General features: G+C 25.9%; 3 protein-coding genes across 3 annotated transcripts; all 3 read left to right on the forward strand.

The window, feature by feature from the left end:
- Positions 1 to 2,213: 2,213 nt before the first annotated feature.
- OCT59_007714 (uncharacterized protein) lies at positions 2,214 to 3,848 on the forward strand (the record flags this gene model as incomplete). The annotated part of the gene is made up of 1 exon (XM_025324870.1): positions 2,214 to 3,848. The coding sequence occupies one exon, from the start codon at positions 2,214 to 2,216 to the stop codon at positions 3,846 to 3,848; it is 1,635 nt and encodes a 544-aa protein (XP_025184038.1).
- Positions 3,849 to 6,814: 2,966 nt separating this feature from the next.
- On the forward strand, positions 6,815 to 7,780 carry OCT59_007715 (uncharacterized protein; the record flags this gene model as incomplete). Its single annotated transcript, XM_025324871.1, has 2 exons — positions 6,815 to 6,823; positions 6,917 to 7,780. 2 exons carry the CDS (start codon positions 6,815 to 6,817, stop codon positions 7,778 to 7,780), a joined length of 873 nt encoding a protein of 290 aa, XP_025184039.1.
- Positions 7,781 to 12,602: 4,822 nt separating this feature from the next.
- On the forward strand, positions 12,603 to 13,569 carry OCT59_007716 (uncharacterized protein; the record flags this gene model as incomplete). Its single annotated transcript, XM_066150566.1, has 2 exons — positions 12,603 to 13,345; positions 13,425 to 13,569. 2 exons carry the CDS (start codon positions 12,603 to 12,605, stop codon positions 13,567 to 13,569), a joined length of 888 nt encoding a protein of 295 aa, XP_065998874.1.
- Positions 13,570 to 15,032: the final 1,463 nt, after the last annotated feature.

A 15,032-nucleotide genomic window follows, 5' to 3' on the forward strand; every position in this document is an offset into this window, starting at 1 on the left:
AGAAAAATGGACGCGTACCTAAAAAATAAAAATCAATACATATATATATAAATACTATTATTAAAAGATGTAGGTGACTAGACATAAAAAATAAAATGATTATCTACTCTATAGTGGTCGTTAATGTTTTGTGTGATAGAACTTCTAAGTGATTTTAATATAAGCCACTATGTAAAAAGTTGGAGGATGTAAATAAAATAAACAAAAGGTCCGTATAGATTTTATAATTTCTGAAGTCAATATGTGGAATTCGTATATAACGTGTTTATTAGGTCTACGGCTTCTCCGATCTCTTGCAGAGGTAGGTATTGACGTGGCGCGATCACGTCTAAAATTTTGAGAGTAGGTTTTAAAATTATTTTCAGTAATACTATTATCTTTTTTCCATTCTTCCAATTCTTGGAACGTTTTTTCCATATATTAATTTTGAAGTATGAACTGTTTTCGTGTAAGAATGGTAATAAGAGTCGCTCAATATGTTTGATTTTGTTGATATGCATTCGGAATATGTGATAAAGATCATTAGTAACGTATGAGCGCAATAGTAGCACGGCTGAAGGATGAATGTAGGCCCATCTAAACGTTTTTGAGTATTTGACGCTATCAGAAATACATAGCGATAGTTTGTCAGCATTTTTGGTTAAAATCGCAATGAGAGAGTTACCGAGGTGTTTAAAACCAGCTCGGATGTCGTTGGCGAGCAATGGATATGACCATATATGATCATTGGTTTCTTCCGTGTTATTACATAACAAACATGTTGTTTGGTTGTTAATAAGTTTTGGGTAGTTACGGTTTAATATATCAAGAGTTGATAAATGTCTTAGTAGAATATTTAATTTTCCATGCTGTGTCTTTGGTTTGTTGAGAACTGGTGGCAGCTTCGTGATTGTTAAAATTAAACCATTTGCTTGTAAGTGACCAATTGATGATATGAGAAGCAGTAGCTTCCTTGATGTCCTTTAATGACGAGTGGTTCAAATGATCTTCAAGTCGTTTATAATTGGAGATTATACCAATACATTTTCGAACATCTCGATCGATGCATATGCTTGTTACATATCAAAGTATCAGTTTGTGATGGTAGTGAGTGTTGATGGGTGATATTAGTAGGTGTGAAGGAAAGTCCGCCTGGCTTGGGCATCCGCTATGTCGTTAAAAGTAATGTTTGAATGTGTTTTAACTTTGTGTAACTGAACGTGAAGGCGCAGTGTTTATAATATGGTGAATAGTCGACTAGAATATTGTTGTTAATTTTGTTATAACATCGGACGATTTATGATAAGCGTCTATGGCAGCTTGCGAATTTTGTATAGATGTTGTGTCATTTTTGACTTATTTGACAAAGCTTTTTTTGGGGGTTTTTTCCGTTAAATAACGTGACATATTTAATTCTGGTCAGAATTAAATGATCGGCATACAAAATATCCTTTTTTGGAATAAAGACGAGATTTAAACATCACACATACTATATAGGTGCGAGATCTAAAATTTACCCTAAAAATAAATATAAAATTTAAATATTCTTTTAATTATTTAGAATTTTATTGAATTTATAGAATTCTTGTATAAGGAGAAGAACCGGGTCTTGAAAATTTAATCATAATACAAAAAAGGAAAGGTTATTCTATGGTCACTCAGATAAATATAAGTTATTGAATTACTAGACTGATATCAGAACGCTTTTCAGACATATATACCAGATTTCATTTAGAACATATATATAAATGAACAGTCTCGTAAACTAAATCGTAAAAAGCCTTCATTGCAATTGAAGCTCAACCTCCAAATTTGCACAGTGTTTGTCAAGTTTAAGCTATTGATTTAATAATGATTTATTCTTATTCGATATTTATATTAATATTACTTTTAGTAGAATGACTAATAATATATAATCATGATTTGTAACATGTAAATAATATAATTTACTTGCGCTTTGGTGTGATGTGTTTGCGTTTTAAAATGACAATGAAACACTCCAATTATTATATAACTTAATTGTCCAAAAAATCATCAGATCAGACAAAAATAAATAATTTTTGTTTATTAACATTTATAACTAGATATGAGTAATCATTTAACACAATTAGATATTTCGTATATAGAGTATATGTGAAATTCATTATAAATATTTGTATGTCAAACAGAGTTGCCGTTCTGAAAATCATATAATAACACATTCGATGTAACTTCTAATTATTTTATTCTTTTCAATGGCATGCTCAAAGATATTTTTAGGAGATTTACCAGAGTTAATAAATGAAATTATTCAATATTTCCATCATGATTATAAAACATTACATTCATGTATATTAATTAATAGATTATGGTGTCGTTTAGCAATTCCTTTATTATGGGAAGATCCATTTTCAATTAAATTTCCTAAAAATTATCACTTTATTGAAATTTATTTACATAATTTGAATGATGATGATAAAACAAAATTAAATAAATATGAATTTAATAATGATTTAATTCCTTCAAATACATTATTCAATTATCCTAGTTTTATTCAACATTTGAATACACGTAAAATTATTAATTCTATTAACAATTGGAAAAGTGCTGTTGGAATTTCAACAACTAAAGCACGAAACTTTAAAAAATTTATTCATAATTTACTGTATCTAATATTCATTGAAAATATAGTAAATTTGCATAGTTTGGAAGTTGTATTATCCACAAGTCAAGAAGAATATTTTAATAATACTCTTAATTTAATTTTACAAAATCCAAATCTCTTTCGCAATATTAAAAATTTAAAACTAGAAGATTTAGGTGCTGAAACTTTAATAAAACTTTCAACACTTATCAGCTCTAATTGCAATTCAATTTCATCACTTTATTTTGATCTAAATAGTTACAATTATACTAAAAATAACAATCAAATGATCGAAAAATACTTATCACAAATTATCAATTCTCAAGAAAATCTTAGAAGGATTTTATTTGATTTTTATGAGTTTACTTTGTCATTGTTATCATTAAAAAATTCCAATTGTTCAAATACATTAAACACAATTGTATTTTGTTATGTTGATTTTAAAAATATAATTGGTTTAATTGAAATATTCAATCAATTGAATGTTTTAGAATCAATTCATATTATTTTTTGCAAATCTCTAGATACTAAATTTATTTCACAAATTATTAATATTACTAAACCATTTAAATTAAAATCTTTAATTTTCAATAAAATATTACAAATTGAATCATTAATATTGCTAATACAAAAATTTGGTAATAATATAGAAGATTTTGGATTTAGTGGAATAAAGGAATCACAACAATTACCTCAATTACTTGAATCAGTTATAATATATTGTTGCAAAATTAAATTTTTATATTTACCTGGTGAGCTAAATAGTCAGAATATTAATTTATTATTCAATTTAATTGAAAATATTAAACAGAATCTTAATTACCTTTTAATTGATACTTATGATAGTCATTTGAGTTCAATTATATTACAAAATTTAGGACAAATTCTTCCCTTTAAATTAGAATATTTGAAATTGAGTCTTGTAATTAATACAAGTGATTTCGAAACATTTTTAAAGAATTCACAAAATATTTTTATTAAAAAATTGGTAATTACCAACAATAGAATAAAAGACGAAATTGAAGATATTTTCCCTTATATAAAGGAATATATTATAAAAAAGAAAAGAGTTAAATATTTGGCTATTAGAGAAATTAGTACTTGTATCATGGATTGTGATAGTTTGTTTTCTCTGAAAGATAAAGTAGATATATTAAAACTATATGATATTCAAGTTTTAGATTATCATAGTTTATATATTAGTAATGTTGGGAAATTTATTTATGATAACAAATATTTTTATTAATATTTAATAATTTTAATAATGCTTTGCGAAATTTAATGAATTATTAATATTGTTAGTTGATTAGAAAACATCATTCAGAAATTATCTTGAATGTAAGAATTCGTAGTCCTGTGATGGGAGTGTAATCCTATGTAAGTTCGCGTAAATTTCATAAGAAATTTACAAAAATTAAATTTACACCTCTTCGTATGGTTACGCCTAAAAAATTTCCTGATGATAAATTTCAGTTTTTTACTTTATATTGAATTAATCTAATTTGCATAATTAGCTCAATAAAGTATTTAAATGCTTTATATATTATACTTGAGAAGAATTAAACACTAAAACTTTTAAGGATTTAAAAATTATAAGTTCACTTCTTTTATGATATTCTAATTCACTTAGTAGTAAAGATGTAATTTTACTTATGCTTTTACTAGTATATACCAAAGTATTAGATGCTGAATTATTAAAATTCCGGTTTAATGAAAGAAATGTACATATTTGTGACCTAAAGTTGGCAGATATAATAATTGAAGAGAACTTTTTGAAAAAAAACAATATTTTGAATTAAAAAATTTTAATGAAAAAATAATAGAATAGTTTAAATATGAATAATAAAATTTGTATAAAGTTCAGGTTCATTGAAATATGTAATCAAGTACGTCAGATTTTTGCTTATTATTTACTAGCCTTTGAATTGATGATGTAATGGTAGGTTTAAAATCTTTTTGTGCAATAACTTATTTAGAGAATGTGTTTGATTTATATAGGAAAATTATATTAGTTAGTCTTTGTTTTTATCTTTTGTTGGTTTAATAATGGTTCACTAAATTTGAATTAAACTTTAGAGGATTCACCGTTAATTTGGTCTATCTCATGATAAAAAATTTAGTACTACCATATATCCGCGTTGCACACTCTATATGCATCCTCCTTTATGTTTACAGTTCCTTTTTTACATTTCTTTATTTATCAGAAAGAGACATTTTAAATTATTGCTGAAAAAAAAATCTTTTTTAAAAGAAAAAAGGTAAAACATGTCCACAAGAATTTTATCCATGTCACGTGACTTAATTTCCCAATTTATTAGCGGATTTACGTCATTTGACCATAATAAATTATGGAAAACCCAGTTCTCTAATTAATTTACTACATTGATTACGCAAAATCCGCCGATATGAATTTCTGTATATATAGGCCAAAATCTTTATATCATAAATTGAGAGTTAGAGTCGTATATATGATAAAAGATTAATTTACTTAAAAAGCATTTATTAATTATGATATTCGTACGTAAATTACAAAATTTAAGATTATTAATAATTTTATTATCTGTTATCAAAACTTCCTATTCATATCCCGAACATAGAGTAGCGTTTTGTTCACGCACGAGGATATATTGAGACAAAATATGCATTCATAGATATCGATTGAAATGCGACATACTATTCATCAAAGACATCTCCAGATTGGTCAATAGGATATAAACTCTCTAATCTCTATACATGTACATTTCATAATGGACCATTTCTTTAGTGGGATGGCTGGGTAAAAGGAATAAATTGTAACGATATACATATTCATTTAAAAAATGCTGGTTTTGTTATTAAAGATTCTTTAACTTAGATATAGTTTATGGTAAATGTTATTACTGGGAAAAATAAATCAGATGACTGGTTATTCATGGAAGAATTTCACAGAAGTATTGTAATTGCATTTGCTCTAATAATATATCCTGTAGTAGTGATAACATTGCAGCTTGATTAAGATATTATAATAATTTTATTTATATTAATGAAAAGATCAATCTTATACTAATTAAATTTTATAGTTAAATTTATATAAAAAATATATATAATAAATATTAGTAGTAAAATATCCGATTTAAAATTCGAAAGTAATATTATTGCACCTTTTAGAACTTTAATTGATGATCTAAAAAATATAAAATATACACTAGTTTAATAAATAGAAATTTCTCAAAAATCATATGAAAAATTTCAACATATCTTAAATAATTTGGTCAAGTTAATCTATTGTAATAATCTCATGTGTTCTCATCCTATTTTAAAAATTAATTTATCCTTCCAAAATAGTCTATAATTATGAAAACAAAGTATGTAAAAAAGAATCGGCATCTTGCTTTAAAATTTTTGTTTCTCATTTATAAAGGATAATACTGCAATGGTTCCACAATGTTTTCTGATCACTATTTGAATATTTTCATTGAGTTTAATATAAAGCCTCTTATTATCTAAGTAATTGTAATAGTAAGTACTTTGAAATCGGTACTATGTTATTTTGATAAAATTAAATTGGCTAATAATAATGACTCACAAATGGCTTAAATAAATTGTGGCTTCAAATTAAAGAATAATCATTATTTATCATGAAACAAAGAAATAAACAAAACATTTAACATCCAACCCGATGTCATACAATATCTATATTATCGTACGGTCATGCTTTTATTAAAAAACTTTTTCTCTTACATTCTTATTACCAAAAATTAATTCAAACAATACTACCTTGTAATTATTATATTATATTGGTTATTAAACTTTATTATAATTTATATCATTTAAAATATATTTGAAATTTTTTTCAAATTGGAAAGCTTTTTTATGTAACAATATATTACATCAAAAATTGTATGTAAATGTCGTCCCATCGATGATTACGGAAAATGTAACCAAAAATAGTCAAACATTTTAAAATAATTTACATGTGAAATCAAATTGATGACATTGTACAAGTACCAGTCGTAATACATTTCATTCTACTATATAACATTTTATAGGTGGTTATAGAAATTTTCTTTTATCTGAAAAATTTTACCGATCAATTTTTTTTTTATAAAAAAAAAATAGGTTTTAATAAATAAAAACTGCACTACATAATTGTGAAGTTGTTATTCTTATTAGCGCAACTTAACAATTTCAGTAGTATCTTTAAAATCATACGAACTTTAAACTTTTATATAAATGACAAATGTATTTAACAACTGCATTTTTTTTTGCAAAAAAAAGAAATTCAAAAAAAAAAATAATTAACTTATCAATTGTTTTTCAATTTCATCATGCCAGTCCTCAACATTATCAGAAATTGGACTATCCCAAGAACTTCTTGTTTCGGCTAGGAATTCTTTGCTCGGACAAGATCCACCTGAAAGAGGAGTCATTCTTGCCGAAAACATCTCACTTGAAAGCTTTCAGAATTTTTGTGAAACTGAACCAAAACTTCCTGTAAAAATCCGATTAGTTAATGGAACAATTGTAGCCTATGAGGTAACTTTAACTCCCCATGGAAGTGCAGTGTGTAATGTTAATGGATTGGCGTATGATTGGAGCAAACAACTACTTGGTGCATTTGCGGAAGATCTTATTGTGGGCCCAAATAGCTACTTTATTGCTGACTTAACATTTCGACCAAGACGTCTTCCACCTCCACCACCCGATCAAGCATGTAACTCATCGGGATATGCTTACCCAAATATGGTAGTTGAAGTCGGCTACATAGAATCAATCCAAAGCTTACATGAACTGGCGCCATTTTACCTTTCTCAATATACTACGATAATGATTTATCTAGCCATTAAACTATATCCTTCTCATACTCACCAATCTGGTGAACCTGGTGTTAGTCCAATGGTTGCAATGCTATATCAACGAACAAGCCAAACTCCATATATTCCAACTAGAATAATATCATTTGGGGATGCACCACTCCATAACAGTACGGTGGATTTATTTATTAATATGGGTGTTCCTAGTGCTAACTTCACTGGTTTTGGAAGACAAGGAGCACCTCCTTGTAATGCATTTAATTTACCAGTTTATCAGTTACCTATTCCTGCTGATGAGATCTTCCATCGTACTCCGAGTATCCTTCCTGATATTGTATTCAATTTGGATTTGTGGAAGGTGCTAGATAGGATAATTAATCCCTAAGAGTATTAATATATTAAATTTTAATTGTTATGGCTTCTCTTTTATTGAGTACTAATTTTTAAATATATTAATAAAGTAAATAACTGAAGTATAAATTTTATTGTTTAAACTTTAAACTAACATAATATAGACTAGCGAGTTTCAAAGGAGAAATAATAACATGAAATCATATTCCGTTGGTTTTTAGATCTCTGTCTTTCCCATTCAGTATCGTATATTTTGCTGTAATCTATCCAATCACCTTTTTTATCGTAAATAAAAAATTTTCCTATTGTACTATCATATCTTTATCGAGTGTTCGTTCCCAGCCCAAGATTAAGAATTTTGATAGTACACATCTGTATTAAAGTTTGCCTTTCATACTCATTATCCTCAAAATATCTTTAAATTAGAATGATTTCTTACACAGATCCTGTAATCAAAAATATCAATAAAAAGCAACAAATTATCAATTGGTTCTATTTTTCCTAAGAGCTTCCAGACACAAAATGTGAAAGTTCTAGATTAATTAGTTACAGGCTGAACTCCTTATGGTTCAAATTACATGACTGCGAAGTTTTATAGACTCATTACAATTTCTTTCAAAACTGGACTAGTTGTTATGCTGCGCAAGTAAATTCACATGTTTATTATAAACTTATTTAATAAGCTATATAAAATTTTTTATCTTACATACAGTACATGTGAATCTCAAATAATAAAAATGTTAAATATTCTTAAAGAACTTTTAATGTGAATTATTGTTATAAGTTATAATCTATTTTTATTTACAATAAACGCGTTTTTTTGTGGATTTTTTATAATATTAATTTTTTAACACCAATTAAATGAAACGAGACTTGAATGTCTAAGAACGGTCATCTAACAAGTATAAAACACGCGTTTCATACTGCAAATATTCTTTATCTTGCATTACGCACTTAGACATGAATTTACATATTTACATTTCACACTTGCTACCTACTAAAATGATGGTTATCGGACTTTTTTTTTAATTAGAAATTTAAAAAATCACATTAAAAATCTATAATCATAATTCATCACCAATTCACTATCAACTAAAATAATTTATCAATCTCGATTAGAAAAAGAATAATAATATAAATAAGTTGTTTCAAAAAACTAGTATCAATGATACAACGTCAATAAAATGAATTTTATGATGATTCAGTTTTCTATTATAATTTATTTATGAATTTTTGAAGTAATGATGGATTTGGATATTAAATTTAAACTTATTTAACAAATTGCAAATGAAAATAAAAATATAGATACTACTTCAATAATTAATATGTATTTAATGATGTTTAATTCTTTCTACTTTAATGTAAAAATTGGATGTAAAAGTAATAATATAAACATTTTTATATTTTTTATATAAAACCAGATAAATAGTCCAATAAATAAAGAATAAATAATAGAATTATCAATCCTCAATAATACATTCAAAACATTGAGTCTCAGTAAGTTTTCAACTTGTATAGTATGCTTGTGGATGAGATTGTACAATAAAAGTATTTGCTATTTCTTGTGTTAAAGCTTTGTCTACAAATTCCAGCATATCATTTTCTAACAGAAGATATAATTTCCATCTCTGCTTACACTATAGTATTCATCAATACTAGTTCATTCAGATATAATATTTTCAAGCATTATTATGGTTGGTCTGTTGGTCTATTAGAAGAATTTGAATCCCAACATTTTTTCATTAAATCTACATGGCATTTTGGGGTATTTTTTATAATTTCAAGATGTTTCTTATCACAAATACTCAAGTTACGATGATGGTCATGTGCTTCAAATGGAGGAATTCTCGCATCATTGAAAATTATAAATATCACTTGCTGGACAGCTGGAGTATAAGTTTTTTTCTTAGTATTTCAGGTGCCATATAAGACCCACAAATTTCATTAACTTTATATCAGAATCTTGTAAATCACTTATAGGTTTAAAGAATCACCATGAGTTAAATTTGATTCATGGATTACTTTAAGTCCTAATATAATTTTTTTTTAAAATAATTATAACTTATCTTGCCATTTAAACATAATTATATCAGATAAACATTTTCTCAAACTTCCTTTTTTTTGCATAAATCATTACTGTTATATAATTTAAATTATTTGGATCTTGGGTAAATCCAAAAAATTGAATAAATTTTGAAAATGATTTTTTCTGACAATTATAATGATATTTCCACTATATAAACAATAAAAAATTATTAAATTTTTGCAAAAAGAAAATAAATTTGCTTATTAAATATAAATAATATACCTCATCCAGAAATTTACTATTTAAACTTTGATTGATTAAGTGAATATATATAAATATATATATATTCAATTTGGTTTCCATTTGGTTATTTTAAAATTTTACTTTACTGAAAATATTTTAATAAAATTTTTTTTAATATTTCAACTTTCAATAGTTACTAAAAAGGAATATTTTAACCAAAAGTAGAAATTAAACAAAAAAAAAAATATTTTTTTGGGCCGTATTTTTTCCGATTCTGTGTTGAGGAATTTCAACCATATCAAATAAGTATGTCCCGCCATAAGCACAAAAAGTATATACAAAAGTGATCATTTGAATATATAAAAATGTATATTCAGATATTAACTTTTGAAAATAACCACTTTTGTTATATTCATATGTATAAAAGTACTAGTCATTTGAATATACAAAAGTTATCATTTGAAATAGTAGATTTCTAATTAACCAGTAAATTTCTAAATTAAGTAATAAAAATTTTAAACTGGTAGCATATTAATTTTTGTATATTCAAATGATATTTTTGTATATTCAGATAATAATTTTTGTATACTTTTTGTGCCATAAATAAGTAGTCACTTTTCTATAGTATACCAGTATTTTACTCCAATTAAATTGATAAATAAATGTAAAAATTTCTCATATATTTACCAAATGTTCGTTCCCACCTCAGGATTAAGAATTTCGATAGTACACATCTGTTCTAAAGTATATACACCTTTCGAATTAATTATCCTCAAAAATATTGACGATAACAAAGTAATATCCGAGTCCGGGCATGATTGAGCCTGTAATCAAAGATATATTAATAAAAAGCACAAAATCATCAATAGATTCCATTTTTACCACTTCCAGACGCAAAGCGTTACACATTGTTAACCGGTTAAATTCATGGTTCAATATTATACGATTTCAGAGCTTTAAAAGACTCGTTAATTGATGCAAATTCCGATAGGTAGTAATGTCTGTTATGCCCGTTCAATTTATTTGATCATTGGTGAAATTTCTGCACCTCTGTAGTGTAGACCGACACGTGCGGAAACTTGTAGGCCTAATAATAACATAGGAAAACCATTTCCTATGATCATGATGATCAAAAATGGCCGTATTTCAAGCATGATATGCTCAGTGAAATTTATAGTTTATTGTGCGGATAACGGAACAATTATTTATAATCAACTAAAGAAATGAAACTCTTTTATACTCGATTCCTTTGCAATGAAATATAGAAATTTAACCAAGTTTTATTAAGCCCGAATAAAAATTACGTTATCTCATTCTTCCAAATAGTGCATTATTAACCTTCGTTTTACCTTCGTTTATAAGTATGAATTTCGTCGATTGATAGCTTAATGGTCTAATATTTATTAATACTTTGGCGCAAAAAAAAACTATTGCAATTTGACGATATATTTTTATGATAATTCAAATAGTCCTTCGTGACGATTATTAGAAGAAATGCTTATCAAAGTTGCAATAGTGATCACTGGAATTATCTGTTAGAGTGTAAATGATTTAAAAATAAATTATACCATATATGTATTTATTTAATAATTTTTAGTGATTATTTTAACCATTTTCATGCTAGTTACTTTCCAAAATTGATAATTTATAAACTTTGTGGCTGAATTATTACAAATGAAATTTAAGCTTAAGTAATATATTTAAGTGCTGACTAAAATTTTAGTTAAACTATATTGAGTTATTATACAAAAATAAATCAAAATTTCTTGAAAAAATAATAAGCTTATCTAATTAATATTATAGTTTTATGAGTACTTGGTTACGGCTAAAATTTAAAAGATCGTCTTATCATATTTTATTTATAACCATATCATATAATAAGCAAACATATTGTAAATTTCAAAAATATTTAAATTTAATTATGAATGATAATGATAATGGATCCCCCTAGATTAAATTTAATAAAAGTATTAAATATTTAATTAATGAAGGAATTATGTCTAAAATTTATAATATATTATTATGTTATTATGTTATTATGTTATTATCATCAATTCAAAAATGGTGCATAATGAGATCCCGAGGTTGGCATAACAAATAATATACCTTCAAATTAATTTAGACGAATAATTAAGTTAAAATTATAAATTCTAAATATAAACTCTCATAATTATACTTTCAAAATAAAAATATCGTGAATTTAATCTTAATTCAGGCCGGAATTAATGATTTATAATTTCGGCCGGAGTTAATGAATTTTAAGTCGATCAATTTAATTAATCCAGTCTAATGTTAATTGGAAATAGGCTTTTGGTCATGCATGAATGAACGTGAGGTAATCTTGAGGTCAGAAAAAATTTTACCGATTTCTTGCATTAACCAAATTTAGTATTATACCAGCCCTCCCCAATATTTTTTTTATCTAAATTTATTCCGATTTCAGTTACGCCTGTTACGCCTTGTAACGTTCGATTAAAAAGAACCAGATTTTCATGGCTTTTATTAAAATTCTAACGTTCTTTCACTCGTTTATTAAAAAAATTATTTTTATTTTTTTTTTAATATAAATTTTTTTTTTTTTTTTGAGATGACCGATCAAAAACCCATTATTCTTTGGGCTCATGCCAGATCACTTTCTACGGTTTTTGAACGTCCATTCCTTCAACTTCGTCAAGAATTTCATGTTATTCATGAACCTTTCGTTCCAATTGGTCTTGCTTATCAAGCCAATAACTTCGAATTTTTAGATAATATTCAACCACCTAAACCTACTGATCCGATTACTTTTGCGCATCATTTTACACCCACCCTTAATGAAATACTTAAACCACGTTATTATAATGGAGATGAAACGAAACCGTTAAGAGCTTTTGTAAAAGATTTAGCAACAATTTTTTATCATGCATCACAAGGAAATCAACTTCAATCCAAAGAAATTCTCTTAAAATTTAAACATACATTCTTAATTCGTAATCCAGAAAAATCGATTAAATCTTATTATAGAGCGGCGAACGCTACATATAAAGCTTGGGACGAAGCCGACGTATCTGAATCTAAAAGGCTTGACCTTTTTTCGGCCGATTCTATTGGAATCAAAGAATCAAGAGCTCTTTACGATTTAATTAAAAATTTAACCGAGGAAGAAATTGCCTTGGTAGATGCTGATGATTTAGTTCGAGAACCAGAGAAAGTTTTAAGAAAATATTGTGAGATGGTTGGAGTGGAATTTAAGAAAGAGATGCTCGCATGGAAAGCTGAAAAAATCAAACGTTGGGACGTAAAAATGGCAGATATGTATCATGTACCAGATTTATATAATATATGGCACAGGTATTAAAAAAAAAATTTTTTTTTTTCCTTCTTAATACTTATTATTATACATATTACTAAAATTCATAAAACAAATCAGGAATGCGTCGCAAAGTACTGGATTTAATTCAGTCAGTCATGTCAGTCATGAGAAGGAAATCGAGTATCCACGATATGTTTATGACATAATAGCCGAAAACGTACCTCATTATGAGTATTTACGTCAACATAAAATTAACGTTTAATTCGATTGTTTACATGCGGTTTAAATTTTTTAAGGAATTACTGTGTATTTTTTTGTGGTTTAAAACATAAGAGTTTTATATTAATATACATGATAATTTTATATTTTTTTTTTTATTTTTATATGGTGAAGTTTTTCTTAAGAAATTTTAGGTTTTTATTATAATATGTACTATTAATTCTCTATGCGAAATAAATATCAATATGAATAAATATAAGTAGTGAATAAAGGGAATTTTATCTTTTTAACAAATTTTCGGTATTACCAATTTTTGATTTAATAATTGTCAACATAAGACATTATTTAATAAATTTCTAACAATAAATCATTTCATAATATCTTTAAGGAAAATTAATGGAAATTTCTATTTATATTAAAAAAAAAAAGTCTTTTTGTGTTTAGAAAAAAAAACCATTAGAAAAAAAAATGGTTAGAACGTAATTGGTACACAATCTCTTCTCTTTGCCGTTAATGACGTTTTTAATGATCAAGCTAGATATATTATTTTTATGAAAGAATTTAATGAATACTGGATTATTATCTCATTTTACGTATATTTAAAAAATAGATACATATTTTTACAAAATTTCATATAATAGACTAATGAAATAGATTGTTATTACTACTTAATACTTACCCATATATATCAATTATTTGAGACGTGACTAGAACATCTGATCGCAATAAATCTATCACCGTATATTATGTCATTGATTTCTTGGATTTGAATTCACAAATTCACAATTACTCTAAATTAACTGCGCAAATTAAAAGATTGCCCGGTTAGTTCAGTCGTTAGAATATCACATATTAATATTAAATAAAATAAAAAATATTAAATATTAAGTCGTGAAGACGCGGGTTCAACTCCTGCACTGGGCTTTCATTTTTTTTTGTATTAATAGACTTTTAATCAGTATTACATCATTACAATATAATGAATTTCTAGAATAATTAATTTTATGAAGCCAAACATAGATCATGTAAAATTATGTTAATTTAGAGTGTGTGAAGTGTTATCATGTATTTGATTGTAAAAGTTGCGTGGGATTACAAGGCGCAATTGCGTAGATAAAACGTTGTGTGTTACTATTATTGACTCTCGTGTAAATATTTTAAGAAATTATAGATATCATGGTTTATTACTGGAAATGTCTTTGAGGATTTAATTATTATAAAACTATATCATTGATATTTTTCTATTAATCTAGGTTATGATTCAAAATCTCCATCTAAGATTAATACTCAAAGTTATCATATGAATATTGTAAATTACTAAATTATATATAAATATAATTACATTTAAACTACAAGTACAAGCTATATTACAAGCTAAATTACAGTAAAATTTGATGTTGAAATGGTCAAATTTTTATGATGAAGAGAGGAAGAGTATCCGGATCATTTTCCAGATAAATTCAAGATCTAAATTATTGATATATTATTTTTAGAAAAAAGTTATGT

The sequence above is a fragment of the Rhizophagus irregularis genome, chromosome 15 (genome assembly GCF_026210795.1).
Source record: "Rhizophagus irregularis chromosome 15, complete sequence".
Taxonomy (NCBI): Eukaryota; Fungi; Glomeromycota; class Glomeromycetes; order Glomerales; family Glomeraceae; genus Rhizophagus; species Rhizophagus irregularis.